We start from the raw sequence: 27927 nt of genomic DNA on the forward strand, positions 1-27927 counted from the left end.
TCAGTTGACTTACCACCTTCCTGATCCTGTTTCAACATAAACTGAACATAAGTGGATTTAGTGCATTTTCATGGGTGTACCCAAAGAACTGTCACGTGACTGCAAAGTAAAACCCCTGAAGAATAACCTCTCTATTAACTATATGTTATTTGTATCATTTATGGTAATATTTACTGTTAATTAACCAATGCGAAGAGGCTTACAATCTCTTACTGAAACCGGATTGGCTATGAAAGAACCACCCCGGTGACGTAACACCGCCTCTAAACTTCACATTAAAGGTGTTTAACCTTACATGAGCTCAATCAAATGTCGCAGAGTCACTTAGATAAAAATAAAAATCTAGTTATATTTGGCAGCGGTCAATAGTGTTGTGTTGCATCGATGAATCTGGTTTAATTGAATACTCCTGAAATCAAAAAGCCTTGTCGGGACTTAAGTTTCATTACAGACTCTTATTTTGAAAATCAAGCAGCCACCCGGAATCACATGCCCTCTATTTAGGATCAGGAGTTGTGCTGACTTCTTCGCTTTCATGTCCACTTTAGCAAAAGTAATGTCCAGTAAGTACAAGTCTTCTGCGTGTCGTGCTACATGTTTTAACTTAGAGCTGGTGAATGCAAATTATGTTTTATGAGAGTTTAAAGGTCTCCTTTATTCAGCAGCTCAGGGGGGTATTCCAGAAAGCAGGTTTACTGGCTTAACTGGATATGTAAACCCAGAGTTAGCGGTAAACCTGGGATTTCGGTTCCAGAACGCTCAAATATGATCAGGCTATGTAAGTAACTATGGTAACATAGGCTCTGAACTTAACTGGGTATGTAAACCCAGAGTTAGCGGTAAACCTGGGATTTCGGTTCCAGAACGCTCAAAAATGATCAGGCTATGTAAGTAACTATAGTAACATAGGCTCTGAACTTAACCTGGTAGGGGTAGGTTTTGTTCAGGTTATGTTCGGGTATTTAAGTGCACGTTCAGCCAGACCGCTGTTTCCACACTTGTCACACAATGACGTTTCCTTTTGAGGAAGATCCAGTTGACATTGAAGCACAAATCATTCGGGCTATTCACCGTGAGAGGGTGATAAGACCACGACTTAATATCCTTTCTTTTCCTGATGAGTTTTTGCCAGAGCGCTACTGTTTTTCTGCGGAATCTTTAATATATTTAAACAACATTCTCCATCCCCACATTTCGAACGTTACGCATCGTGGATTCGCTCATCGTAATTGTTGCGCGCGCGTGCGGGCTCCACCACTCCACCTCCACCTACAACTGAGAAGTTCATAAATTGGTCATTTTCGAACTTGCAAGGCTACACAAATTAGACATAAGTGATTTAGGCGTAGGCCTATTAGGGAAAATGCATTGCACTTGTTAATTTTGCTCCTCCTGGGAGGTTGAGGACTCCGATGACGTGCCCCCAGAAATCCCCTCCATCATCGGACGCCCTCGATTGATACTGATCGCCAACTCCTCCACAGGGGTGAGGGGGGACACCGCTGGCCCAGAACCGGTCTTCCTCTCTTCTGCTTTCTTCCTATTGGCTTTGAAATGAATGTAACTTGTTGCAATATGGCAATTCAAGAATATAATACTGGATAAGTGATGTCTAAGATGATGCACCCAGATATATCTTACCAACTTGGACAATGTTTTTATATTTTGTTTTGACCTGCGGCCACGTTCTCTTGAGGGCGGTCGGGTTACATCTAATTAAAAATAATACAATATATGACAAGGTAGTCTATAGTATAAGAAAGTCTCATACAAAGCAGTTAATATGTAGCCTAATATCTACTGAATTATTGTGCTTCTGACACATTAATGTGCTATAGCCTACTAAACTTACGCATTTACGCGGTCGGCAATTCTCTGCCAAGCAAGATCTCGTTCCTTGGCAGACGCGCAAGTATTGCTTTTTTTCGTGATTATCGCTCTTTCCTCCTCGTACGCCTCGAGCAGAACTTGCTGCTCCGCTTCAGAAAAATAGGCTGCTCTGCGCTTTGCCATTTTTACTCATGGTTTCGACTCTCAATAGATGATGCCTTTATAACTTCGCCGTGATCGCGCACAACTCTGGGTTAAACAATCCGGGGTTGATTGAACTGATTGCTAACCGGTGTTTTGGAACCGACAGCTCGGGTTTAGTCGCCTCAGGTTCAGACAACCCAGAGGTTAAGTTTTATCTCAGTGTTTGTTAAACCTGCTTTCTGGAATACCCCCCAGGTGACACAGTGCGTGTGTGTCTGTGTTTGTCAGAGTTCCGTCTGGCTGTGGTCCAGCTGCAGGTGACCAGCGTCAAAGCGGACAACCTGAGCAGAGCCCGCAGGCTGGTGAAGGAGGCTGCAGGACAGGGCAGCCAAGTGGTGCTGCTGCCGGTGAGGAGGAGGGCTGGCTGAGGGAAGAGCAGGGGGAGGCAGGAGCTGGTTGACACGCTGCTTTTAGACACAGAGAATACCTTTATACTGTGTAGGCTACTCTATGTGACTTATTGAATGCACCTTCTTCACACCTGCCTTCGTTTAGCTTTGAGAATGCTAGCTCATGGTTTAAGGGACATTTGACAATACTGTGACTGTCCCGCTAGGTTCAAAGGTCAGAATGCGTTTGACAACAAATGTTCACTGTTTTGGATATTTAAAATAATAATAATAATAATGATAATCTTTTAAAAAACGATGTATGTGCACATTCTAAGTAGTTTTTGTTGAGCTTCTTAATTATTTTAGTTTTACCAGGGGACGGCTAGCAACAATTATGTGGTCTTTTGCTAGCTGTCACTTAGCTACCTGACTACCTTAAATTAAAAATTCAAGAGCCCCTTTTAAATTTCAATAAAACATTCAAGAGATAATTTCTGCTTTAATAGACCATTTTCATAGCAGATGTTTGACTTGTCATAGCAGGTGAAAGCCCCTTACACCTTAAACCACCGATTGCTATTCCTGGGCCAACAGTGGGCCAACGTAGATACGGTACAAGGACCCTGGCACCAAAACATTTTAATGAAAGCAGACTGCTGACATTTTTAATGTTAAGAAATAATTTTCCAGCTTATACAGGCCATATTTGCTTTAAAAGAAAAGTTGTAACACTTGCTAACTCCTTGATAGCAAATCTTCTGCCTGTAGGATTAATATTGAAGAATTTTGGGTAACACTGGAACGATGCACAGCCAGTGTCCAAAGGCTAAATCTCACCCTTTCTCACCTGTCGTTCATACAGGAATGCTTCAATTCTCCGTATGGGACCAGCTTCTTCTCCAAGTATGCTGAGAAGATCCCAGGAGAATCCACCCAGGTGCTGTCGGAGGCAGCCAAGGAGAATAAGGTGTATCTGGTGGGAGGTATGGAAGCATCTGTGGGTTCAAAATATGTGGCCAACGTCAGGTTACCACTGATAGCTTCTGTTTTAGTCAGTTTACGTACTCTTGAATATATATTCTATGTCAAGTATTATTTTATTAGCACATGAAACACGTGGAATACATTCATTTATTCATTTTCTTTAACCGCTTGGCCTCTGGAGGGTCGCGGAGGGGCTGGAGCCTATGTCAGCTGTCATTGGACGAGAGGCGGGGTACACAGTGGACAGGTCGCCAGTCTATCGCAGGGCTAACACAGAGAGACAGACATGCATACCTACGGCCAATTTAGAATCACCAATGAACCTAACCAGCATGTCTTTGGACGGTGGGGAGAAGCCGGAGTACCCGGAGAGAACCCACGCAGACACGGGGAGAACATGCAAACTCCACACAGAAAGGAAATACAAATACTAGAAAAAAATATATAATCCTGGATATTCAGTAAAAACATTTGCAGGTTCACTGTTGTTGGTTTTGTGAATGACTGCAGAGAACTAATATTTCAGCTTTCATTAGAGCCAGAGCTTTAAAGACTAACAGGCTTTCTTCAGCAGAACAGAGTTAATAGATAAACTCATAATGTTATCAGTTACCTCTGTCTCTTTTCCTGCTGTGGCAAATCAAAATGTTGTGAAAAAAATAAAAATATTTTCTAGAAAAGTATGGAAAAAGATTGTAGAGATGGACAGATTATTTGCAACCACTAGGAAACAGTAAATGTCACAGATGAAAACAGCTGTACAAGTATCCACACAGGATTTAGTTCCTCATACTTTCTGTGCATTAAGAACATTGTCTCTGATTGTTGTGTTGTGGATTAAGCCGTAAAGGCTGTAAACGAAGGCAAATTTTGTTCAAGTACAATTCAAACTTCTCTCTTTGTTATCGGTTTTGAGTCAAATCACAAGAGGTGAAGCATAACTGGTACAAGTTCAGGAAAGATGTCTGAGATGATTAAATTCTTTTAGTCCTGCAGTCTGGAATTCAGACTCTTAGATCGTAAGTTAAGTTCAAGAAGTTAAACGTGTGTCTTGTTGTTCAACAGGATCCATCCCTGAAGAGGATGGTGGGAAGTTGTATAACAGCTGTACAGTGTTTGGCCCTGATGGAGAGATGATTCTTAAGCACAGAAAGGTGTGTATGCTTCAATCACAGTGGTTAACTGGAGATTTGGAGCCACATCAGAGTCCATCTAGAGTAACTTATCTCTCTCCATGTTATATATATATTTATTTATTTTTTTTAAAGATTCATCTGTTTGACATCAACGTTCCAGGGAAAATCTGCTTCCAGGAGTCTGAGACACTGAGCCCGGGCAACAGTTTGTCAGTGTTTGAAACGCGTGAGTGACAACGCTTTTGCTCTCATCAGACTGCACGAGCACCATCTTGGTCTGATCCTTTTGTCTGTCGTGCTCCTCCCACAGCGTTCTGTAAAGTGGGCGTAGGGATTTGCTATGACATGAGATTTGCAGAGCTCGCCCAGCTCTACAGCAGGAAAGGTGAGCAGACGAAGTGAGTGATTAGACTGTTATTAGTGGGGTGTAGGAAATCTGGCTGAGTTGTCTTTTTGTCCCCAGGATGTCAGCTGCTGGTTTACCCCGGAGCCTTCAACATGACGACTGGTCCAGCCCACTGGGAGCTCCTGCAGAGGGGGAGGTCAGACACAGACTGACGGTCTATCAGAATGTAGTGAAGACACATTATAGTTATGAGAGTCAGCCGGAGATATTATTAAAGTGAAATGAAGAAACCACTGTCGAAAGACATGCTTGTTAGATTAATTGGTGATTCTAAATCGGCCGTAGGTGTGCATGTGAGTGTGAATGGTTGTCCGTCTGTAGGAAATTATTCTTTCTGGCACTGCACCTTGAAAATAATCCATATAATCATGGTTAATTAATGCACAGATAAATATTCACATTACAGCTGCAACACCATAAGAGACAGAGTTTTTCTTTGTGATTGTGTTTGTGGTAAAAATGTAAAAAAAATTCGTGTTTTCCCAGATGTTTTAAGAAATGCTTAATTTGCTATTTGACATAAAGAATTGTACTGTCTTTTATTCAGGGCCCTTGATAACCAGGTGTATGTGGCCACAGCATCGCCTGCCAGAGATGAAACTGCCTCTTACGTGGCCTGGGGTCACAGCACTGTTGTAAACCCATGGTAAGAACTTTGAACAGAAGCATTGGGCCATAAAGTAAAAATGCTCTGTTAAGTTGTCGTTCAGATCAAAGATATAGAAAGGGAAATCAGAGGACACAGTCCAAAGCCTTTGTGTGTTTAAAGTCAACGCCCTCTGTGTACAGCAATAATAGAGGATAAGAACAAACCTCACAGGTGCCAGTTTATTTAGTCATTTTTTTTAATCTGGTTGGCTATTGATCTGTCTCTTATTTGCTTTTTTTGGTCTTTTACACCATTGTGATGCATGCTCTTCACGATATATAAATACATTTCACTGCCTTGTTACAGGGGAGAAGTCCTCTCCAAGGCTGGCCCAGAGGAAGCGATCATTTATGCAGACATCGGTGAGTAAGAGTGGTTTGCTTGTATCTAGAGAATGGGTTGATCAGGAAACACTTCAGTCAGTCAGTCTAAACAGACTACCGTACTCATATCTAGTAGTTGAGGTACATGGTATCGCTCACAATGTGTTGATGATGAGGCATTGATGCACTCTACTGTGCCAGTACATGGTGCCTCATCCTCTGTTTGTTCATGTTGTCTTGTCTTTGATCAGATGATTGTGAGAAAAATAATTGGAATGATCATTTCTGCGATCTTGAGGGGTTTCATTTAATATGAGACTAATGTATTGATGTTTATGTGGTTATAGTCTTTGTATATGTTTCTCCACATGCGGATAAAATACACACAAATGGCAACATAATCTAATTATTTTGCGTCCTTCTGTTAACACTGCGTCCACTCTCAACATACTCTGGGCTGAACCTTTCTGTACTTGTGTGTCATTGGTCCCCAGACCTGCAGTATTTGGCCGACATCAGGCAGCAGATTCCAATTACAGTCCAGCGCCGGGACGACCTCTACAATGTGACGTCAGTACAGGAGGGATCCAGCTGAGCGCGGTGAAACGCTGTGAAGGGATGAAATACTGTTAATTTGGTTCTTTGAAAGCAGTTTGAGGAATGATCAATCAATCTATGGTTAATTGTTACCTTCATTCATTTGATTGGCTGGGGTAGGCATGTTCCTCCCAGCATACACCAGTGCAACTTCACTTCCTGGATCTTATGGCTGGTCTGTACTACATTTTGCTACATATAAGTTCAATTGTTACATTGAATTGATAAAGTTATAAGAATCTTTAAATATTTTCTTTCACTTTTATATTTGTTACACATTTTTTGTGTAATGACAATAATTACATCAACACATCTATAAGCACTTTCATTGCTTTTATAGGAAATTAAACCATTTGTGTCCGACTATCCGCTGACTGAGTCAGTCTGTACGTTTGCAGGTTTAAGGTCAGGAACAGAAACTGCAGATTCATTTTAAACTAGTTTCAAAGAACCAGAATATCCAAATATGAACTTGTACAAGCATATTGTTCCTGTGAAGGTCCTCAGAAAGCTCCTTTGTCTATGCCATCATACGCTTACGCAGACGTGTATTGTGACGATAGGAGTGGTTACGAAACCCTGATTATTATATTTTAAACAAAACAGGGCACTGAACGATACCCAAGTCTCACTACATTAATCATTGACTGAAACCGCTTCTGAACAGACTCTAATTTGTGTGAAACTCCATTGATGTTTTAAGTCATTTTGATGCATCAATTGTCACTTCTGAGAACAGCTAATGTAAAAACGTACATTGTTTAAACTGATTCCAGGTTTAGTGAACCTGCATATTTTTTTACTAAATCTAAATTCTCAAGAAATTAGTTTTGGTCTGTATCAGTATTTGTAATATCTTTATAAATACAGAATAACTATTCTTACTGGAATCGGTAACGTCTATAGAATTTTTGTCTGAAGTAAGATGTTGTCTATTGTCGTGTCACAAATTAAAAATGTTAATAAAACCTCTCCTCTGTCGAATGTTTTGTCATAGATCAGATTTTTGTGGTGAAATAAAACAGTCTTAAATATTCTGTAGGAATCTTTATTAAATGTTGAAACACAACAACTCTTCTAATACGAATAAACATGAAACAATGACCTAGAACTAGATATGCTGTATATCCACACGTTAAAATGTACCGCCCACTAAATCTTTAAGATATGGTCACAAATATATATTTACATATCAGTGCTCTGTTGCCTTATGGCTAAAAAAAGTGACCGTTATTTAGGACTTTACACATCCGTCTCCTTAGCCTCTGTCCTCATCGTCTCCGCTTCCTCCATGTATTGATGTCGTCTTCTGTATCCTGATGAAGACAAAGATTCATTTTAATAAATGCTAATGATTCTCTTTCATTTAAATGTGGAAAAACACTCCCTGTAATGTCTGAAGTCTTCTTCAATGCCAACAGGTTTAACTCTGGATATTTAAGGTTTTTATATTAAAGGGGATTTTAGGAAATGTTTTTTTCTTAATGAGTTTTATTAATGATATGTTCTTGACTAATGGTGATTTTTCTAGCCAAATGTTAGCAGTTAATTGAAAAAAGACCAGTCCGTGAGAATATACTAGTGTCATTGGCTGCTTGTACCATCCAGACCTCTTTAACCACGTCACATTTGGAATTACTCCAATCTTGTTTGGACAACGCTTAAAAAAACTCATATTTTTACAACTTAATTTAACCCAAAGTAAATTTTGTTTCATTCACTGTCTCACATATGTTCAAATGTTAGATTTTGGGTGGATTCTAATTCTCATCTGTGCACTGAGAAATCTTAAGGCTACACTCATAATTACACTTATTGTTTAACGTGCTATACATTGACATGTCCCTATTAGTAGTAGTATTATTGTCAATTAGTATAGTATAGTATAGTAGTATTGTCAATTTCCCAGCAGGAACCTCCCAAAGGGATCATTAAAGTTATCTATCTATCTATCTATCTATCTATCTAGTAGTGTCCCTATGACATAGTTCTTTCAAACTTAACATAGTTACAATCAGCTGAATATACCAGGTTATAGATTTGTTCATCTTTGTCCATGTGGCTTTTCAACACTTTAAATAACAGGATGAAGTACACACAAAGAAGACAATGATACTTCCACTTTTAAAACAGGAAATGTGTTAAACCAGCAATGTAAGGTGTTCAACTCTGAACATTCATTGAATGGAAAAAACTGTATAGAAGCATAAACATGTTTGTCATCTGCTGTTGACCTGTGATCTGCCTACCTCTCTCTGATTGTTGGTATTCCTTCTTCTTCCTCTTACTTATCCTGTCCAGGTGAATCTGATACACCACTCCAGCAATCACCATTGCCCCAACCACCACACAGAGACATGTGCTGAAGATCCACATGGCCTCTGATGCTCGCTTCACCACAGGGCTGCCGGGAACGGTAACTGAGCACGGACAAGAAGTGGAGATTAGACGCCTGCTGTTATGTTTGGAAACCGGCTGAGCACTGATGGAAATACTCACGTTTCTCTGATGTCACATTCTCATGTATGGACGGGTTTTCTATGATGCACAACACGGTGGATTCTTTGGGAATCTTGACAGTCAGGTGGCTTGTGATGTTGTAGAGGATGGAGTCTGGGAGGGATGACGTCAGGGTCCTCACTGAGCCTTCGGGGGGCGGGACGCTGTCGTTGATGAGCCAGTAAACTTTAGGCTGAGGATAACCTCCACTGGTCTGACACATGAAGACCCTCTCAGTGCCCTGCGCTGCATCTTTCCTCTGTACGTGTGGGGAGCTGAAACTGGCTGCAAGCAAACATCAAACACAAACAGGAGTTAGTTCCTGTTTGGATTCTTTTAATTCCTTCCTATGTGTGTGGAACTGACCTGCTATCCTGAGGCAAACAGAGCACACCTGGACACTAAGATTCCCCCGTGAAACGGATAGATTGTAAAACACTGGGTCCTCTTTGGGATCAACAGCTGGCAGCTCCAAGGAGAGGTTTCCAGTCAGAGCTTCTTTAAAGGAGAGTGAAGCATTATTAATGCTCCATATGTCCACATTTCTACCCTCTTCCCACGCCGATCTGAGCACCACTTCTTCATCTCTCCTCCACTCAATGGAAAAATTCCCAAAGGGAAGTAAGTCTGAATCAGCGTAGAAGCAGGGCAGTGACACCGGCCGTCCGACTATACCAAAAATGCACGCCTCATCTGTACAGAAAGACAAACACACACAATGTACATGTCAGTTATGTCAGTCTGTGATCTATACGGACCAGAAACTCAGTCATCTTACCTAGACAGGAGCCCAAACTGAAGAAGCAGAGCAGCAGTCCTGCGCGCCACAGCGCCAGCAGCACCGCCCGTTGAGGGCACATTTGCGCACAAAAGACCGAAAAAATACTAAAAAATGTTCCAGTCTTTAACTTTTAAGGCCAAGACACGTCTATAAGACCGGCACCTTTAGCCGCGGTGCCGTCTAACTCTCTCGTCCTCCTTTCCCAGTCAGATGCTCACCTTTCCTCACTCTGAAGGAGTTCTTTATTAGTCATGCTGCAGCTTGTTGTGCCATACCTGCCCTCTTTCACTTTTCCTCTCCTGTCCTTTCTGATCTAAAGGAGCAAAAACACCATCGACGAATCTCTAAAACTGGCAAATAAGGGGAACAAACCCGACGATTGTCAGTTTCTATCGGTGAATATCCGATTAGGAGCCATTGTTATGTGATTGGTTCGACCTGTTTCACTTCTTTTTACCACACTGTGACGCAAGAAGAGCGATGCCAACACAACAGCGACGTACACACACCTGAGAGACAGGGCAAAAAAAATTCTTTGGTTCCACTCCACCACAGAAAACAAAAAGTCCATCCTGATATAAAACATGTTGTTTGATCAATTGTCTTAATTCTCTAACCACATGCTATGACAGTAGTAGGCTACTTTTTTCGTCGTACATACCATGCAGCTGATGATTCATGTGTGGGAAATGAAAACATACTATAATAACATATTGTTTTGGAAGCTTTAAACAGAACAAATAAAGTTTTGTTTGCAAACGTGTATTTAACAAATACTGTGTTTGAAGTATTTTAAAACCAAATTAACACTCTTTACAAAATAATTAATAGTATACAAACGTGTTCCGCATTTTTTAAACTTTGTAATTTCTACATTATTTTAGTACGATTATTTTTTTTACTAACTTCTTATTTATTATTATTATTATTATTATTTTTTTTTTTATTTACGGTTTGCCTTCTGTGTTTTCATCTGCATGATCCTTGAATGTTTGTTTGAGCTTAAATGTAGGCCTAAAGGTAAAGTATCTGTTGGACTAATATCTATAATAAGTAATATAGTCTTTTATACAGTGCTTTATTTAGACACATTTCACACCAGATTATCTGTGAGGTAGAAGAGCTCATAGTTACATCCATCCATCCCTCTGTCTACAGTCTATCATACTCCCACTTCAGCAGAAACACTTGGTGAAACTGAAACAAAATGAAAACGGCTGCTTCCAAAATAACATGAAAAATAATATGTCAGAGCTAAAGCAATGGCGTGAGAAAATGACGCCGAAGTAGTACTATCAACACATCAAACCACATTATATAGAACTAAATGTAAATATATTGATTATAATGTGCAGTAACCCTGTAGTCCACTAGGGGGCGGGGTAAATAGAGGGACGGGCGTATTGCGAAAATAATGTACTCTTCTAAGTTATATTTTTGAAATATTATTCTTTATATAATGTGGATATATGCTTAGTAGTAGCAGTGGGATTTGTGTACGGCTTTCTAATTCTCCGATAATATGCACTGAAAACTATGAAAACAGAATTACAAAGGAAATGACATTACCGGAAGTACGACACCGGTTTTCACCCCGACATACGTATCCCTGTGTTTAGTCTTCCAGGGAGCGTCGTACTCTGCTCTGCATTAAAAGGGTGTACTCCACTTGTTCATTTAGCTCTAAAGTCCATATATACAACATTCAGCGGTGTGTAGGTTAAAACATCGTACCGTAAATTATTTTTAAGTCATGATTTTATTGTTATGCCTAGTAGGAAACGCTGCCTGAAAGGCAAACATCGGGGATAAAGTGACACAGGGGACCCAAACTCAAAATATACGGCGCATGAGCTGCTGCAAATATAGCACGCTGTCTTCCTCAGCATAAAAAGCCAGAATCTAAGTTTTACTTTATTTATAGAGTGAACTAGCGACTTGGATAACAGTGGTAACAGTGTACTGCTAATACTTCAGAGAGCAAGACAGAGCAGAGGACGTCAACAGAGGTCATAGGTGACCCGTCACTTGTGGCATGATTATATTACATGGATGAAAGGTGATGAGGAGAACTACCTGCAGTGCTGATGACATTAACAAGAGAGCTTCCTGAAACAACATGACAACACTGAGAGGGATTCGTTTTTGGCTGTCACTCCTGCAGAGACCCTGCTGTCAGAGAGCAGCAGCAGCAACAGCGACCTGCAGACTCCTCACACCTCCCCATGCAACTGAAGTCAACACTGTTCATCAACAGTGGCAGAGAGGTCCATCCACCATACAATCCAGAGCGTTTTCTCTCTCTGCGTGCGGGTGGAAGAGCACAGATGACCATAGCAGCAGCGGATTTACCGAGGAGGAGGAAGAGGACGAAGATTTCCTGGAGGACAGTGAGGTGGAGGAGCTGTTCCAGCAGCAGGGTCCTGCTGGCATCAGAGAGGGACAGCACAGGGTGTTTATTGTCCACCCTGATGTCAAGTGGGGAAGCAAGAAGCAGTATCTGACCACAGGTAACAAGACAAGCATGCATAGATGACACTCTTGATGGTGCTAGCTCTTAACTGTTATTTTTGCAGCTGAGCTGATGATGGCCGAGGCTGTGGGACTTGTGAACACCTTGGACAATTGGAGTGTGGTGGACAAGATCATTATGTCCACTAAGACACCAGAGAAGAAGAAGATATTTGGCAAAGGCAACTTCCAGTCTCTCACTGGTACAGTCTACTCCCATCTACCTGTCAGTGTGTGCATTTAGTTAGCATGTATGTCTTTTAATAAGTCATCTGTGTTTTCCACTAGAGCGCATCAGGCAGACAGCAGGAATCACTGCTGTGTTTGTGAATGTTGAGCGTCTGTCCCCCTTGTCAGAGGTGAGCTTGACTGAAAGTTGATTTCTGGTACCTTAAAGCGTTATTCCACTGATGGGTCATAAAAATCTCTTTAGAGGGAGTTTGAGGAAGCCTGGGGAGTGAAAGTCTTTGACAGATACTCAGTAGTCCTCCACATCTTCCGCTGCAATGCCAGAACCAAAGAGGCCAAGTTACAGATATCACTGGCAGAGATGCCTTTGTTGAGGTAATGGTCTGAAAACAAATACTGATATCAAGATGGCCTATTTTTTGTCCTAAATCACACTTGGTGTATCAATGGCAGATCTCGTCTGAAAAATGAATTGGCAAACCTTGATCAGCAGGGTGGAGGAGCCAGATACATTGGAGGTTCAGGTAATGTTGCATCTACAGTGGACACACTGCGCTCTGCTAGAGACAAGAATCATCATGATGATTGGTCCTTACAGGCGAGACATTGTACGAGGTCCAGCTGAGGCTGCTGAAGGAGCGGGAGTTGAAGATCCGCTCAATGCTGGAAAAACTTAGGAGAAAGCGACACCTCCTGCGATCTCAACGTAAACACAGGGAGTTCCCCATCGTCTCTGTGCTGGGATACACCAACTGTGGTGAGAGGCTGGAAGCACTGTGTGACGGTGTTAGCACATTACATTTTTTGTATGAATATTGCCTTCATTGTTTTCATCTTCCAGGAAAAACTACTCTGATCAAGTCTCTGACCGGTGACAGCAACCTTCAGCCCAGGAACCAGCTTTTCGCCACCCTGGATGTGACCGTTCATGCCGGCCAGCTGCCCAGCCGCATGACTGTGCTATATGTGGACACCATCGGCTTCTTGTCTCAGCTGCCCCACCAGCTCATTGACTCCTTCTCTGCTACCCTGGAAGATATCAAACATTCTGTATGTGGTTTTACTGCACATTTGTACACACACAGCAAACAACACTCGAGACTGAATGAGGAACTAACAAAAAACACTCTTTGAGAGTTGGTGAATCAGTGCTCGTCTTTCTCTCTTTCTCATCCTTCCAGGATCTCTTGGTTCACGTTAGAGACATCAGCCACCCAGAGACGGTGAATCAGAAGACAAATGTGCTGAACATCCTGAAGAACCTCCAAATCCCCGACAAGCTGATGAGCTCTATGATAGAGGTCCACAATAAAACTGACCTCATTGACAAGTAAGAACTAAGACCTATTCAAATCTGTCATTGGGTAGAAGTGGACCCCAGGGGGAGTTGTGGAGTATGCACTGTAGGGCCTTAAACAACCTGGACCTTATTTCTGGCATAAAATACGATAATTTACTCACCCATATAACTTTGGTGTTATTTGGAGTCGTTCGTCAGATATTTAGATCTGCGTATATCCATATAGAGTGACTGGAGAACCGAAGTGCTCTAAATAACGCATTATCTGCCGCGAAACATGTTCATTTCACATGAACTCCAGACTCAACAGAGAATAGCACTAGCATATCACAACAAAATATTGGTGAAATGAACAAGGCAGATAATGCGTTATTTAGAGGCTGCGTTTCGGTGCCCCAGTCACTCCCATGGATATATGCAGATCTAAATATCTCCTGAAGGACTACAAATGACACAGAAGGTATATGGGTGAGTAAACGATCGTATTTTATGCCAGAAATAAGGTCCAGGTTGTAAAAAACAGTAGTTTGCCTTTGAGAGGGTTTATGGTTGGTATTGTAAAATATGGCAGAAGGTAGCCACCTGGGGACATCTTTTCTAATTTATTTTTCACAGGACCCCAAACAGTTATTTGGTCTGCCTATCCTGACAGTGCCAACTGATAGCAGTTGTAATGCTGTATAACTTGCATTTATTATGGAGAAAAAGACCCAAGTATAACCAAGAGGGGGAAACAGAAAAACCAGAAACCCACATTTAACATAAAAAAATGTAGATTTCATAATTAGTGGAATGTCTCAATGCAAACACCCAAATGATGTATTGCAGAGAACCTACATTCTGTGTTTATTGTTGTTAACAATTTTATCAACACATTGCCTCAGTTATCAGTGTGCAGAGCCCAGTGCACTGCCCGTATCTGCCCTGGAGCAGCGAGGCCTAGACGACCTGAAGAAGGCAGTGGAAGAGGAGATTGTGAAGTCTACGGGGAAACAAATGTTAGATCTCAAAGTTGACCTCAGCACGCCTCAGCTAAGGTGAGATTGCGGATCTGTTTCCGTCAGTGTTTCAATAACGTTTAGAGTAACAGAGCGTCGGTTTTAAAAAGTGTGTCCCCATCGACAGTTGGCTGTACAAAGAGGCCGCGGTTCAGGACGTGCAGGTGAATGCAGACGAAGGCTCGGCTGTTGTCAAGGTCATCGTCAGCACGGCTGCTCTTGGGCGCTACAAGAAACTGTTCGGAGGCAGATGAGAGAAGAGTGAGGGGAGGAATTGCAAGCTGCAACAAGGACTGCAGACTGTACCACAGACTGCTTTAGAAAAGATTATATTTATTGTACAGTATATTAAAATATCTCAAGACACATTTGTAAAAGAATAAGGTCTTTTCTTATAAACACATACTGATTGCACATAAAGAGGGTTTTTGGTGGAAAACACCTTGAATCAATGTAAGAAATGCAAAAGCTGCAGATTTTTCAGTTATAGTAAATGGTCTGCATTTATATAGTGGTTTTTTATGTTACTGCTTGTCAAAGCACTTTACAGTGTTTCTCATTCACACACCAGTAGCAGTGGACCTGCTTGCCTTGGATTCAGTGTCTTGCCCAAGGACATTTTGACATGTGGGAGATTGAACCGCCAGCTCATGATCAACCGCGATCAGTGGACAGCATGCTCTGCCACCTGCAGTCCCAGCTGCCCAACTGTCAACTTAAAACTTAATTTAAAAAAAAATAATAATTATTATTAAAAGAAGATACAAAATGAGGTATGATACAGCAATGTTAGAATCCCTCCACATGGAAAGAGCTAATAATGCTTTTTCATCTGGCTGGAGCTCTTCTGGATCAGTTTTTGGTTCAGTTTAATCACCAGAGAGCAGAGTGGAAGCGACCCAACAAAGTCTCCTGCAATGATGTTCAAGCTCTCGGGCTCTGATCCTGGTACCTGGTCCTCCAGCCATTTTCTTAAACAATCCCAGTTGCTATAGGTCAGTGTCCGCAGGGATTGTTTCTGGTTCTTTGTGATGTAGCACTTATCAGCTGTCAAGTTCAGACCAGAGACAAAGAAACCCTCTGAGGGGGAAAAAATGAACAGACTATGAACAAGTACAGTAATGAAAACACATCAGGAAATACACTTGATACAGTTCAATGTTTAATTCAATTCAAGTCCAACTCACGTGGACGTCCCATGTCTTTGTTCCAGTCCAGGTAACTGATCACTCCTTGTGCTGTGCGTTTGTTGGCCCACCAGTAAGGGATGGCAGGCCACAGCTCCTCGTGTCTCGCTGTTATCTGGCTGTCATAGGACAGGATGACCTGGTAACCAGCTTCCCACAGACTCCGCAAGGTCAGAACAGATTCCTGGTCGGAGCGATTAGATAATGTAAGGCGCTGTGCTGTTATTTACGTCAACTACACAAGGAGAAAACTAACCTTTCGGGGACACAGTTTTGAGCCGAACAGCTTCTTCAGGGAGAAAATGAATGATTCATGGAGTTTGTCATCAATTCCCTCAAAATGGCTGCAAGCGAGGATAACGATCTCCTTTGGGTGAGACTTGAGCCAGCTGGCAACACAGACAAGTGTCTCCTGTAAAGGAAGGACATTTACTGTGAAAATGCACCTGAACAACCTTGGGCTCCATGAATATGAGGGCTGGTGTGATTGTCAAAGATGCAACATAAAAGAAACACAACAAATGCTGTGTTCATTTTTTGTCCCGGTAGCACTAGACAGTCTCTTCGGTGAACATGCCACACCTGATAGCTAAAAACAGAAACAGCTCTCCTGTGTTGTTATAACAGGTACAACCTGTTTAGGGACATCCACAAGGAAAGATTACTCACCAGTACGGTTACATGCGTGTATATGACGTGCGTGAAGTACAGGTAGCTGGATGAGTCGTTGGGTTTGTGTGCAACACGGAGATCAAAGTACCGAATCCCCATCGAGAGCTGCTCCTCGATGCTTTTGTCCTGAAGAGAAGAGACGACCCTCAGTGTACTGAATAACAATTAGATGTATTAACTGATATTGATATTAATGTATTACAGCTACAGTGTGGAACTGAGCATTGTGTGAACTTGGCAAGAGTTTGAAAATAATGGACATTCCCCTAAATATACTCCAGCACTACAGCTTTAACTGGTTCTTTCTAGAAGTTTCTAAATAGGGAAGTCTTTTAAACCACAGTTAAAAAGCACATTGCTGCGGTACAGTTATCTGATGAGAAACAGACTTTTTTTGTGGAATATCAAATTGCTTTTTGCTAACTCGACACATAAAATAATGCTATGATAATACAGTACAATATATGTAAAAAGATAGTTTTACATTCTCGGTTGATCACTTGACCACTGGTGTGTGATATCTGTCATTTGAATGAGGAACTCTTAAAAACTCTGCAGAGACTGCAGTTCCTCTTATCTTTATGGAATGTCTCACTGTGTCTCTTTTCATTGTTTTATGACTCAAAAGTTTTTTGCTCTTACAACTCTCCCTAACCTCATATCAAGCTATAATCATCTCACGGGTCCATTTGTTCAACTACTGAGTGATGTCTGAGAGGCTGAGTGGAAAAATCCCTCACAGCAATAACATCCTGGTCCCATAGGTGTCCTCACACCACTTGGACGGAAATGCCTATACAATGATCAGAAGGAGTTGTGTGGTTGTTGCTGCACTCTTATCACAAATACCATTCATACCTGTGTGGTGGCCCATTTAAAAATGATGGGCCTTGTAAAGCAGTAGAAAAGTCTATCCAGGAGCCGGAAAAAGTCAGATTCAGACCTGACTACTGGGGAGTTAATGTCCAGACAGTAACTCATGGCATCATGGCTCCCTGTATGAACATATGTACATATGAGGATAAGAAACGCAGTTCTGGTACTGTACACATTACCCTTCCTGTTTTCTATGAAGGTCTGTGTGTGATAATGTCTAGTTTGTGTGACTGACCTTAACCTCAATGAGACTTCAAGAATTTATAACACCCGTGACACAAAATAAAAATAATCTCTTACAAATAATAGATATGGATTTAATATTCTAAGTATGTTTTGCTGGGAATACTTTTGTACTTTAAGTACATTTCACTGAAGGGGGATTTAAAAATAAATAAATAAATGTGGAAATTCAGCAGAATGTTGAAGGTGTTAAAATGTCAAGGTTTTAAACATGTTTTGTAGTTTTTTTGTTTTAAGATCTTATTCTCTTCATGCAGGCTTTCATCTTGTAGAAGCAGATCAAAAATGTGGAGGTGTCTTCTTTATGGAACAGTTACAGCAATTTTTATTATGCTGACCTCATGTAACTCTCAGCATCACTCTGTTACTTTTTCCTGGTAGCATAAATATCTTCAAATTTCATTCATTCATGCATTCATGTTCTGCCTGTCCTCTGGAGGGTCACGGGAGCATAAATACTAAAATATGATTATTTCTACTTGAGCATTTACTTGCTTTCCACTCCCTTTTCAGTGTAAAGTGCACACACTGTAAAGACTGGTGTTTCTGATATTTTAATAATAATAATAAAAAAAAAACATTATGATGAATACAGTTTTAATTAATGATGACTAAATAATAGCTGATAATAGTTTCAGCTTTAATAAACATAATAAAACTAATAATAAAACACATGTACAGTTTAAGTATGAGGAGAAGAAGCAGTAACTGTACCAGGTATAGCCAGGTCCGTCAGAGAGGTGTCCCACAGCTCCTCGGGTAAAGCCGACATCCAGTCCATGTCTCTCAGTCAGCAGAAGTCTACAGAGGTCAGTTCAAGCTGCTCATCGTATGCTGCTCGTATGGGCTTACTTTTTCTCATGACTTTAAACCATCGACCACACATTGCAAAATACAACCTACAAAGGGGAGGGAGAAGAAACTGAGGGTTTCCTGGTTTTCCACTGTTTTGACTGACAGTGACTGTGCGGCGGCTCGGTTCACGTGGAGATTGTGACACAATGTGGCGCTACAGAAAACAGTTAAAGTAGCCTACAACCCTAACCCTAACCCTAACCCAATATATTCTGTGAGTTTGAGAGCATTAGCCTTAGCCTAGCATACCAACACCTTTACAAAAATATGGGCGATGTCATCGCTATGACGTAGGGAGGTAGGGAGGCAGGGGGCGGGGCCTACCTCCGAAACACTACGTATTTTTATTTTGTGTGACGTATATTATGTCGGCTGTCAGCAAAATGTTTTAAAAAATAAAATGAGCACTTCCCAGTTCATTAAGTTTATTTGTCAGCAGTTTTTTTTATTATCTTCCATAGTCTAACACACCTGAAGTACATTCATATGCCAGTTTATTAGGTAGCCTACACTAGTGAAAATGAATGGTTAACAGTCCTGCTCTAAAGATTAGCTTTAGAAAAGTTGTGGAATTCAGCATTTGTTTAAAATAGCTGAGAGGTCTGTTGATTCGACTGTGTTTTCAGTGTGGAGGCTGTGGTTTCTTGAACTATTGAACTGTATTGATGTGAGTCCCTGTTATCTTTAATAGCGAGCTAGGTGAAATAACAGTTTAGCATTTAATCCAATCCGGTTTAACAGCACCACAAACTACATCCTCCACAATGATCATCCAGTTCAATTCACCACCTTTCTGACGCTGTTTCAACATAAACTGAATATTATAACAGTCATGAAGGAGGATTAGAGCAGGACTGTTGTATCAGAATATTTTTATTTCCACATGTTAGAAAGCAATAGTTTTCAATGGTGTACCTATAAGAAATGAGCAAACAAGTGTATGATTTCGTTAGGAATTTTTCTTTAAATGAATATTACCCCTATTTTTATTTAAGGAGAAAGTCAAGAGGGCTTACATGACAGGTGTGTGGGTTGCCCAGGTGTTTCCTTTCGCATAGATTGTTCAGGCAGTGCAGTCAGCGTTCAGCGTTCATTTCAGTCTGTCTTTACATATGGTGACATTGCATGAGGAGCTAGACGGTATAGCCTACACAAATAATAAGACCAAAGACATGACTATGACCAAAAATCAGCTCATATGTGAGAATAGAACGGGTTCGCATGTAGACAACAACAGCAGCTGATGAGAAATCCTTAGGGCTGTGAGGAAGAATCCCAAAGTTTAGACAAATACAGGTTTCATGTACAGACAAGAACAGAATTAATCCTTACCAAAGTGATAGAAAGGCTAATGTGTGGTGAAAGGATGCGCTCAAATCGTTCTACTCCATCCATGAAACGTGGAGGAGGCAGTTATCATGTATGGCTGCTCGTCTTTACTGATGATGGACAGATTTACCACGACAAGAACAAAATTAATCCTTACCAAAGTGATGGAAAGGCTAATGTGTGGTGAAAGGATGCGCGCAAATCGTTCTACTTCATCCATGAAACATGGAGGAGGCAGTTATCATGTATGGCTGCTCATCTTTAATGATGATTTACCACGCAGTGTGCAAAAACCAATCTCATTGGTTCAATCTTCATCCTGCTAGTGACAAAAACTGGAAGGTCTCACAGTGGCAAATTCAGTCACCACAAACAAACACTGTTGAGAATTTTACCTGCTGACAATAAACATCAATTGCACGTAGGTCTGGAGAAGCATTTCCAAGAAGATACTGAACATGTCAGTGGGTCACAGACTTAATCTTGGTATCACATCAGTGCTCTAAAGCAACCAAATGTAAGACATTATCTCTTTTATTTCTTTTACCATGCAGCTGTTAACTCAGGGAACTACAACATTCAAATGTTCTCTGGATAAAATGACAAAATTCATGTAATGGTATGAAATACCAACTAAATTCAAGACTATACTTACTATACATTGTCACATTTTAAACAAAGTTGAAATGTCTATTGTACCAAAATCAGTTTAAAAAATCAATCTGCTGTTGCATACTTATAGAGCACATAGGAAATATCCATCTGATAAAAAAGTAGGTTTTGCATTCGGTTGCAACACTGTGTCAAACCTCGTGTATAACTTTTAGTGTGACACTGGCTTTAAACCGCAGAGCCAATATTTTTCACCTTGGATGAAACGTCTCCATTTAAAGACTAACTGATGTAATGGATTATGAAATGGACATAAAACAGCCTCTTATAACGCCTCATATAGCATTCACATTCATTTAATACCATCATGATGAAACTAAATAAATTATTTATTTAATGTACATGCAGTTTATACTTACAGCAGAGAGGAAGCACCAGTCAGTCAGAGTTCAAGCTGCTGCACCATGGGGCAGGCTTAAACGTTTTAAAATGAAAATGATCACAAAACAAAACAAAAAAGTCTAAGTTAACCTAGCCCTACTCAAAAGACAAATGACGAGATAAAACATTATTATTCACATTTTTAGAACAATGTAACAGGATTGGCAAATATTATCATTATTTTCATATTGCATATGTATTATATTGTAACTGAGAAACTGATTCACTCTCTCTAAACTCCGTCTTGATATCAAATGTATTATTTAATGAGTACTTTCCTTTACACCCCAACAATAACTAATTCTAGTCTAATTTTTTCATTTCTATTTAAAAAAGTAAATAAAAGCGAAAACCAGAAATAATTTAAGGCTGACATGAATTATTTCCGAGCCATTTTCTGCTCATCAAATTGACCATTGTGATTAAACTGAAACTGAATTAACCTGACGACAGGTTAGAGGTATTTGTACACAGCCGATACAAACAATTGTGAGGGAATGAAAAAAAAGAAAAAGAAACGCATGCTGCAAGAGAAAACAAAAGATTTTCTCCCCTTTGTGGCCCTTTATTAACCCCACGGTTTGACATTCCCTGTGGCCTAAAACACAGCACACATGCCTTTTCCTTTGTGTAAGTGAAACAAACGCCTTGCTCTGTTCAGACCGAGACTCGGCACAGATACACTGGGAAGGGAAAAACCATACGAGCTGTGCTTACGCTCTTTGCTTTGTCTTTATCAAGTTTTAACATATTAACGTCGAGTGAATAAAATGGGATGAATTGCTTAAAAATGCACATGTTTATTGGAAAAGCGTATCTCCACAGGCACAGCGGTGCAGCATTATTTTAAATCAAGGCCTAACCTACTGGCTAAAGTCAATTTTTAAGAAGAACAGTCAAGGCTGGGTGCATGCAAATAAGTTTTCCATGCATTTTGCATAAAGTGTCGTCTACATTCTCTATGGTTAAATACGTGTATTGCAGGTGATACACTTCCTATGTCTTTACAAAAGTTTGCGTCCTACATGACATGTGCTCATCGGATAAATTGTGCTTACTTATCTAAAATGCCTACGTTAAGGTGAGATTAGTTGTATCATTATTGCTTTGGTCAGCGTAACATGAAACTGGCCACCTCGCCGACTTGTGAAAAACTCATACAGTACGTTGCATAAATAGTGAACTGGATGTAAACAACCAAAGTGCAGGTCAAATGATCAAAAACTCGGTTCTCAAGCAGCTTCGAGACTGAAATGCACACATCACTGCCTTCAGTAAGTGCATTTATATTATATAATTATTATGTATAAATTATTCAAGTACTTCTTTTTTTTTCTGTCATAAAACAAGCTTGTGTGTAATTCATGCTGTGATTCACTTCACTATTTTTCTTTTTCAAGGTATAATGCTTATTGGTTTGAAGTCATGAAGACCATTTCAGTAGTTTCTCGTTCAGCATGACGACAGTTGGTACAAAGTGGCTCTCTGTGATAAAGTCCCCAGCGATGATATTTAGAGATCCGATTCTGGAGCCAGGAATCTGGTCTCTGACCCAGCTGAGCAGTGTGGGATACGTGGACATCACTAAGTCCTTCAGGGACTCTGTTGGGTGTGTGCAGATGTACTTCAGGTCCTCTGTCAGGTTGATTCCTGTGACAAAGAAACCTCCTGAAACACACACAAAACAAGCAAGGTTAACAAATCATCAAAATGTTTTATTCCTTGCCTGTGTTCGACATTATCAGTTGTTAAAATTACCTGGTCTGCCGTGTTGTTTCCTGTGTTCAAACTCCTCGATAAGAGCCTCGGCTTTGCATTTGTTGGCCCACCAGTAAGGAATATGTGGCCACAGTTCGCTGTGGCTGCTGGCAATGTTGTGTTCATAGGACACAATCACTTGGTAGCCTAAAGCCCACAGTTGTCTGAGAGTTAACACCTCCTGAAATCAACAAAATAACAGGATTCGTTTCAATCTGTGTTCAAGTTTTTATGCCACTTTTTAGGGGTAAAGTTAACTTCTCTCTACGTCTCTGTCTAAGCACAAATATTTGACTTCAATTTCTGTTTTTTATCAAATATTACCCAAACAGATGTTCATAGTGTATTAGCTGTGGACTATATTCAGCTGGGGACTAATACACATTTGGTGTATGTTGAACTGAGTCAAAGTAAACTATAGTAAACTTGTCATCCTGTGCAGTAGTGTAGCTCATTAATAGATAACGGACAACAGTACAGCTCTATGGACCAGCAGAATATTATGTATCGGGTTTGCTGATGATAAGAAAATCGTAAAATGTTGCCTTGAGTCTTGACCTTTAAAATCTTATTCAGAACAGGGGTTGTAAGCTGTACCGTTTTGGGACAGAGTTTTGAGGTGAATACGTTGCGTATGGTTGTTATCAGCAGCATGTGGAGGTCCTGGCTCAGGCCGAGGAAGTGGCTGAAGGAGAGGATGACCACTTCTTTGGGATGAGCATCCAGCCACTCTCTGATCTCCATTAGAACAGTCTGTCAGCGACACAGAAAAAAAAAGTCACAGCCTTATGTTAAAAGCTTACAGCATGCACATCCTAAGCTTGTAACGCTGCCAGATGTAATCATGAGGTTAGACTGGCGTCTGGCAATCAGACATGGAAATCTGGACAAACTGATTTGGCCAGTTGTTGCTGTTAGCCACACGTTGCAGCTTTGCAGGAGAATGCAGTTGATTGAAACGGATGGTATTTATCATAAAAGCTGCCTGAAATATTTTTACTCTTATTCCAATCTGGTGCATGATTGTCACTATATTGTTATCAATACAGGCACTATGGACGTCAAATAACATTGCTTTGCAAGTACGGAAGGAATTAAGCTGCCTGTTTGCCCACTGGAGCCAACAATCAGATTAGGTTCTAGGCTGTAAAAATGCCAGAAGATCTAACACATTCAATCTTATATTGCAAAGTCTGCAGCTCATGTCCTCTCAATAGTCCAGAGAATGTATGAGTTATCCTGCTTATCTGCTTAATGTGCAACTATTTTTTTTTCTTTAGAACTAAAACATTTAATTCAGTGCACACTCACACTGTGGGTTTGCTGATGCAGCGTTACCTGATCTGGTGTTATAGTGGCTGCTGTTTGTAAATGCTGGATAGATATCGCTCCATTACAAACTACTGAGTGGGCTCACTAATTACATGCTGCTTCATTATCTTGTCTCTTGTGGCCTCAGAGTTCAATAAAGATGTATTACGTTCAAATGTAACCATAAAACATATAAAATTACAACTATAAGGGGGATTTCACAGGATGTTTTGGACACTGACATGACATGATTAATGTACACCGATCAGACATAACATTATGACCACTGACAGGAGAAGAGAATAACACTGACCATCTTGTGACAATACAATGTTCTGCTGGTAAAGTTTTGGACCTGGCATTAGTGTGGATGTTACTTAGACATGTAGCACCCACCTAGACCAGACCAGGCACCCCCACCCCATAGCAATGACACTCCTTGATGGCAGCAGCCATCCCCAGCAGGATGCAGCCTGACACAGACACACACACAAAAACGGTTTAGGAACAACCAAAAAAACATGAAGAACAGCTCAAGGTGTTGACCTGGCCTCCAAATTCACTAGATCCCAAACTTATCAAGTATCCGTGGGATGATCCACAGAGGCCCCTCCCCTCAACCCATAGGACCCAAAGGCCCCCACTAACAACATTCTGTTGCCAGACACCACAGGACACCCTCAGAAGACCCATGTCCATTCTCTAATGAGTCCAACTGTTTTGGAGGCACAAGGGAGACCTACACAATATTAGGAAGGTGGTCATAATGTTAAGCCTGATCTGTGTAATTTCTGCAGGATTCATCCTTCCTGAGCATGATTACAGTATTGCTATATTTTATGGTTCTAGATGCAAAACGAGCAGTCATTTCAGGAGCATAAATTTCCTTCATGCCTGCATGGCAATACTTCACCTCCACAGTGAGAGTGGTGTAAACCCCGTGGTAGAAGTACAGATCAGTGGAGCTGTCGTTGGGCCTGTGTGCAATTCTCAGGTCGCAGTATCTGACCCCGCAGTCCAGCTGCTGCTTTATGGTGTACTCCTGCAGGACACAGGATGCAAAGCAGAGTTCATTAAAGGGGGGTCCGACTTTAAAACGTCACCAATAATCTTTAACACTGAGTAACAACGGGCTTGCATGTCTTTCTTCTGAGAGGTATTACCTGGGTTATCGCCCACTTGTACACAAAGGGGCGAATGAGGGGCTTCATGTATTTGTCGAGCTTTTGAAGCATGTCTGGCTGCGTGAGGTCAACGGGGGATCTGTCGTTCATATCCAGGCAGTAGGTCATTGCATTGTGGCTGCCTAAATGGAGCAAAGACAATACACTTGAGCATGATTAGACATATGATTGTTCGATGCGGTGGCTCTGATTCTGAAAAAGGCAAATGAAGAAAGCAGTTCAGCAGTTTTACAGCACGTATGCACCATAACAACAATAATTAGCACTTCCCCATTTGGTTCTATTTATTCCCTCATGCTGTATACATGCTATCAAACTGGTGGTTGTTCTGCATTTTACTTTCATGTGTCGCTGTTGTCAGGCTGGTGCTAATGTGTACACCGTTTGCATGTCCTTTGCCAATTTACATGTGTTTTCTTCAGCGAGTTCTCAGGGTGGTTGCACTATAACCGCTCACACCCACACTGCAACTGAAAAACATTCGCCTAACAACCTCGACACAACACGCTGTGATGTGATATGGCAGCCTACCCGGGATAGCCAGGTGGTACAAGGGGGTGTCCCACAGAGCGCACGGCAGGTGAGACATCCAGCTCTCCATGGGCAGCTCTCCCAGGCTCGGCTCTCTCAGCCCGGACATCACCACAGAGGACAGGCTCAGCTCCGGCGGCTGCTCTCCTTGATAGTGATCACACATTTAATGCCACATTCTTGAACTGAGATGAGTACATTGTGTTTCCGTATCTGGGTTGTTGCATCTAAAAGAATATGCACAAAGCTTTCAGCATTCTGCCTCGTTTTGGAGCCATTTATCACGTTAACGTGCAGAAAACTTCTGCATGCGGTTCAGTATAACAGAGACGCACAGTGATGTGAGAGCTCTGTTTATCTCACACTTACTTGATCAAACTGCTGCTGCTTCCTCCAAACGCTCAACCAGCTGAACCGGTCGGACCGCAAATAGAGCAAATGCGGAGACTAGTTTTAAAGGGCTGCGCCAGGAGAAGCCGCCCTCCCCAGAGCCTTAGAAAATGCCATGTCTGTAGCCTGCACATAAAACATGTATGATGGGATCCGGCGGCGATAAAGCGTGGCCGCGTCTCTCCCTAGCAGCAGCAGCAGTTCTCACACCGGTTACCTTTTACACCTGCACAGCCCGGGATGGCGAGGACGAAGGGGGCCCCGGCGCATTGTCTCCTAAGTTCCGATCATCGGTTATCCATAACGAACGATCTGCTGACCGCTTCAGGTGCATCAACACTGACTGAGTCCCAGTAAAGCCGGGCGTCTGGCTGAGGTGCAGCAGGATGTGTGGGGAGGGCGGCACCGCTCCCACTGACAGATCAGCAGATGCAGAGAGGCTCTGCTCTTAAAGAGCCCACTGAAAAGTTACAGTGTGGAAACACTGCACTGCTCTCTGTGCCTGGAAACTCCCCCAAACCCTGCAGCCGTGCCTAAATACCCACAACACCTGGTTGGTGTCTCCCCTGTCGATGCCAGAACACCTGGAGAGACGTCACTGGTGGGTGTGGCCAGAGGTCCAACATCATCCAAACAATGCACCAGCCCAGGCAAGAAGAGCAGCTCAGAGAATAGAGACATTGAGGTCAGATTATTGCAATTTCCCCATTGCGGGACTAATAAAGGTTTTCTTATTATTCTTATTCTTATTCTTATTCTTTATTGCTGAAAGCTCTCTGTGAACAACAAACAAACTAAAAGAGGGAAATCAGGAAGTTTGGAGTAGAATAACTGAGTTACAACTGGATTGACCATGGGATTAGGGTGTCTGATCCATTATTTGAAAGCATGATCAATAGTGAAATATAGATTTTTTTTTTTTTTTTAAAGGTATTGGCCTAGATAACTCCACAATGTAGGGTTGCACACTGATGCACCCTAAACACTGGCATTAACCTGTCATAAAACAAAAGAGGAACACGGTGTGGTTTAGTCTGAAACACAAGCAAATGTTAGCTTGACAATGACAAGCCAGTCATAAAAGTCCTGTCACCGGCTTAGTTCATGCTGAGGGATTCTTACGGGGCTCAGACGTCTTTTGCATAAACACTTAAGATGACACACAGGTGGACAGATATTGCCTCCTCTTCCTCCAGCCTAGCACTGGTATTGTCAGGTATTTGAACTCCACGTATGGACAGGATCTCCAGTGAGAACTTCTGTGTGAACCTAACACACGGACAGGATGAAGGATCTGCATTACACTACATTTTTTTAAAAATCTTTTTATAAATATTAAATAAGTTTAACTCTTGGAAGCCAACGATAAGTCGTAACAATATGTAAAAGACCTGTCCCCCTTAGCTGAACTGTTCGCAGTTCAGAAGCAGTGATTAGACAAGGCCTGAGGGGTCAAAAGCCAAAAAGATTGGGAACCTCTGACCTGGATCGTAGAAAAAAGTTTTCCATTTTGTAAAATGTAGACTGTGTGCAGGCAACATCACATTTATATAGGTAAACAGTAAATAAATTACCTGCTAGAAAAGCCTCAATTTGGGTAAATGCAAAAATGGTTCAGTAGCAGCGGTGTGTTTCCTGAACATGTACCTGGAGCTGTGAATGCGTTCATGATTTGATGCATTTTAGTAATAGTAGGTGCTCACATGGCAGATCATTTTATTTGATTAGAGAGCTGACCTTTATACAAGATTTGGCTTTCCAGGAGGAAATAGATTAAGTCGCCTGTGTGTTTGTGATCA

The 27927-nt window shown here is 41.4% G+C and overlaps 5 protein-coding genes across 8 annotated transcripts; 2 read left to right on the plus strand and 3 right to left on the minus strand.

The window, feature by feature from the left end:
• The first annotated feature begins 306 nt into the window (after window positions 1–306).
• On the plus strand, window positions 307–7430 carry nit2 (nitrilase family, member 2). Its single transcript, XM_084548183.1, has 10 exons — window positions 307–563; window positions 2263–2381; window positions 3229–3349; window positions 4416–4504; window positions 4619–4712; window positions 4797–4871; window positions 4950–5028; window positions 5440–5538; window positions 5848–5903; window positions 6359–7430. Exons 1-10 carry the CDS (start codon window positions 536–538, stop codon window positions 6457–6459), a joined length of 861 nt encoding a protein of 286 aa, XP_084404309.1. The 5' UTR covers window positions 307–535; the 3' UTR covers window positions 6460–7430.
• LOC311490602 (ICOS ligand-like) lies at window positions 7429–10290 on the minus strand. The gene is made up of 5 exons (XM_084548182.1): window positions 9739–10290; window positions 9327–9653; window positions 8961–9245; window positions 8711–8881; window positions 7429–7777 (listed from the first exon to the last, which is right to left on the minus strand). Exons 1-5 carry the CDS (start codon window positions 9818–9820, stop codon window positions 7704–7706), a joined length of 939 nt encoding a protein of 312 aa, XP_084404308.1. The 5' UTR covers window positions 9821–10290; the 3' UTR covers window positions 7429–7703.
• A 942-nt stretch (window positions 10291–11232) lies between these two features.
• Window positions 11233–15110, plus strand: gtpbp6 (GTP binding protein 6 (putative)). Its single transcript, XM_084548520.1, has 10 exons — window positions 11233–12251; window positions 12318–12455; window positions 12541–12611; window positions 12686–12816; window positions 12895–12965; window positions 13040–13198; window positions 13283–13491; window positions 13623–13771; window positions 14626–14778; window positions 14867–15110. The coding sequence occupies exons 1-10, from the start codon at window positions 11861–11863 to the stop codon at window positions 14991–14993; spliced, it is 1599 nt and encodes a 532-aa protein (XP_084404646.1). The 5' UTR covers window positions 11233–11860; the 3' UTR covers window positions 14994–15110.
• Window positions 15111–15297: 187 nt separating this feature from the next.
• On the minus strand, window positions 15298–18634 carry plcxd1.2 (phospholipase C, X domain containing 1, tandem duplicate 2). Its single transcript, XM_084548521.1, has 6 exons — window positions 18432–18634; window positions 17457–17593; window positions 16596–16724; window positions 16183–16338; window positions 15927–16110; window positions 15298–15819 (listed from the first exon to the last, which is right to left on the minus strand). The coding sequence occupies exons 1-6, from the start codon at window positions 18496–18498 to the stop codon at window positions 15554–15556; spliced, it is 939 nt and encodes a 312-aa protein (XP_084404647.1). The 5' UTR covers window positions 18499–18634; the 3' UTR covers window positions 15298–15553.
• Window positions 18635–19699: 1065 nt separating this feature from the next.
• On the minus strand, window positions 19700–26767 carry plcxd1.1 (phosphatidylinositol-specific phospholipase C, X domain containing 1, tandem duplicate 1). 4 transcript variants are annotated; one of them, XM_084548598.1, is made up of 8 exons: window positions 26346–26767; window positions 26108–26147; window positions 25739–25885; window positions 25187–25329; window positions 24937–25065; window positions 23310–23465; window positions 22713–22893; window positions 19700–22622 (listed from the first exon to the last, which is right to left on the minus strand). In XM_084548598.1, the coding sequence occupies exons 3-8, from the start codon at window positions 25845–25847 to the stop codon at window positions 22378–22380; spliced, it is 963 nt and encodes a 320-aa protein (XP_084404724.1). In that variant the 5' UTR covers window positions 25848–25885; window positions 26108–26147; window positions 26346–26767; the 3' UTR covers window positions 19700–22377. The 4 variants fall into 4 exon arrangements, with proteins under 4 accessions (XP_084404724.1, XP_084404723.1, XP_084404722.1 ...); XM_084548597.1 differs by having other exon boundaries at window positions 26108–26767; XM_084548596.1 differs by having other exon boundaries at window positions 25739–25965; window positions 26108–26767.
• Window positions 26768–27927: the final 1160 nt, after the last annotated feature.

The sequence above is a fragment of the Chelon labrosus genome (assembly GCF_963514085.1).
Source record: "Chelon labrosus genome assembly, chromosome: 7".
NCBI classification, from domain to species: Eukaryota; Metazoa; Chordata; class Actinopteri; order Mugiliformes; family Mugilidae; genus Chelon; species Chelon labrosus.

Excerpts from the sequence above, each read along its gene's own strand:
- nit2 (XM_084548183.1), top strand. The coding sequence starts at position 536 with ATGTCCACTTTAGCAAAAGTAATGTCCA. Across the intron at positions 2,382-3,228 it reads GCCAAGTGGTGCTGCTGCCG|GAATGCTTCAATTCTCCGTA; the intron begins GTGAGGAGGAGG and ends TCGTTCATACAG. Across the intron at positions 3,350-4,415 it reads TAAGGTGTATCTGGTGGGAG|GATCCATCCCTGAAGAGGAT; the intron begins GTATGGAAGCAT and ends GTTGTTCAACAG.
- LOC311490602 (XM_084548182.1), bottom strand. The coding sequence starts at position 9,820 with ATGTGCCCTCAACGGGCGGTGCTGCTGGCGCTGTGGCGCGCAGGACTG. Across the intron at positions 9,246-9,326 it reads TGTTTGCCTCAGGATAGCAG|CCAGTTTCAGCTCCCCACAC; the intron begins GTCAGTTCCACA and ends GTTTGCTTGCAG. Across the intron at positions 7,778-8,710 it reads ATACCAACAATCAGAGAGAG|GATACAGAAGACGACATCAA; the intron begins GTAGGCAGATCA and ends TGTCTTCATCAG.
- gtpbp6 (XM_084548520.1), top strand. The coding sequence starts at position 11,861 with ATGACAACACTGAGAGGGATTCGTTTTTGGCTGTCACTCCTGCAGAGA. Across the intron at positions 12,252-12,317 it reads GAAGCAGTATCTGACCACAG|CTGAGCTGATGATGGCCGAG; the intron begins GTAACAAGACAA and ends TTATTTTTGCAG. Across the intron at positions 12,612-12,685 it reads GTCTGTCCCCCTTGTCAGAG|AGGGAGTTTGAGGAAGCCTG; the intron begins GTGAGCTTGACT and ends AAATCTCTTTAG.
- plcxd1.2 (XM_084548521.1), bottom strand. The coding sequence starts at position 18,498 with ATGGACTGGATGTCGGCTTTACCCGAGGAGCTGTGGGACACCTCTCTG. Across the intron at positions 16,725-17,456 it reads TTAAATGGGCCACCACACAG|GACAAAAGCATCGAGGAGCA; the intron begins GTATGAATGGTA and ends TCTTCTCTTCAG. Across the intron at positions 15,820-15,926 it reads CAAAGACATGGGACGTCCAC|AGGGTTTCTTTGTCTCTGGT; the intron begins GTGAGTTGGACT and ends TTTCCCCCTCAG.
- plcxd1.1 (XM_084548596.1), bottom strand. The coding sequence starts at position 25,904 with ATGTGTGATCACTATCAAGGAGAGCAGCCGCCGGAGCTGAGCCTGTCC. Across the intron at positions 25,330-25,738 it reads GTACCACCTGGCTATCCCGG|GCAGCCACAATGCAATGACC; the intron begins GTAGGCTGCCAT and ends TGCTCCATTTAG. Across the intron at positions 22,894-23,309 it reads CAAAACTCTGTCCCAAAACG|GAGGTGTTAACTCTCAGACA; the intron begins GTACAGCTTACA and ends TGTTGATTTCAG.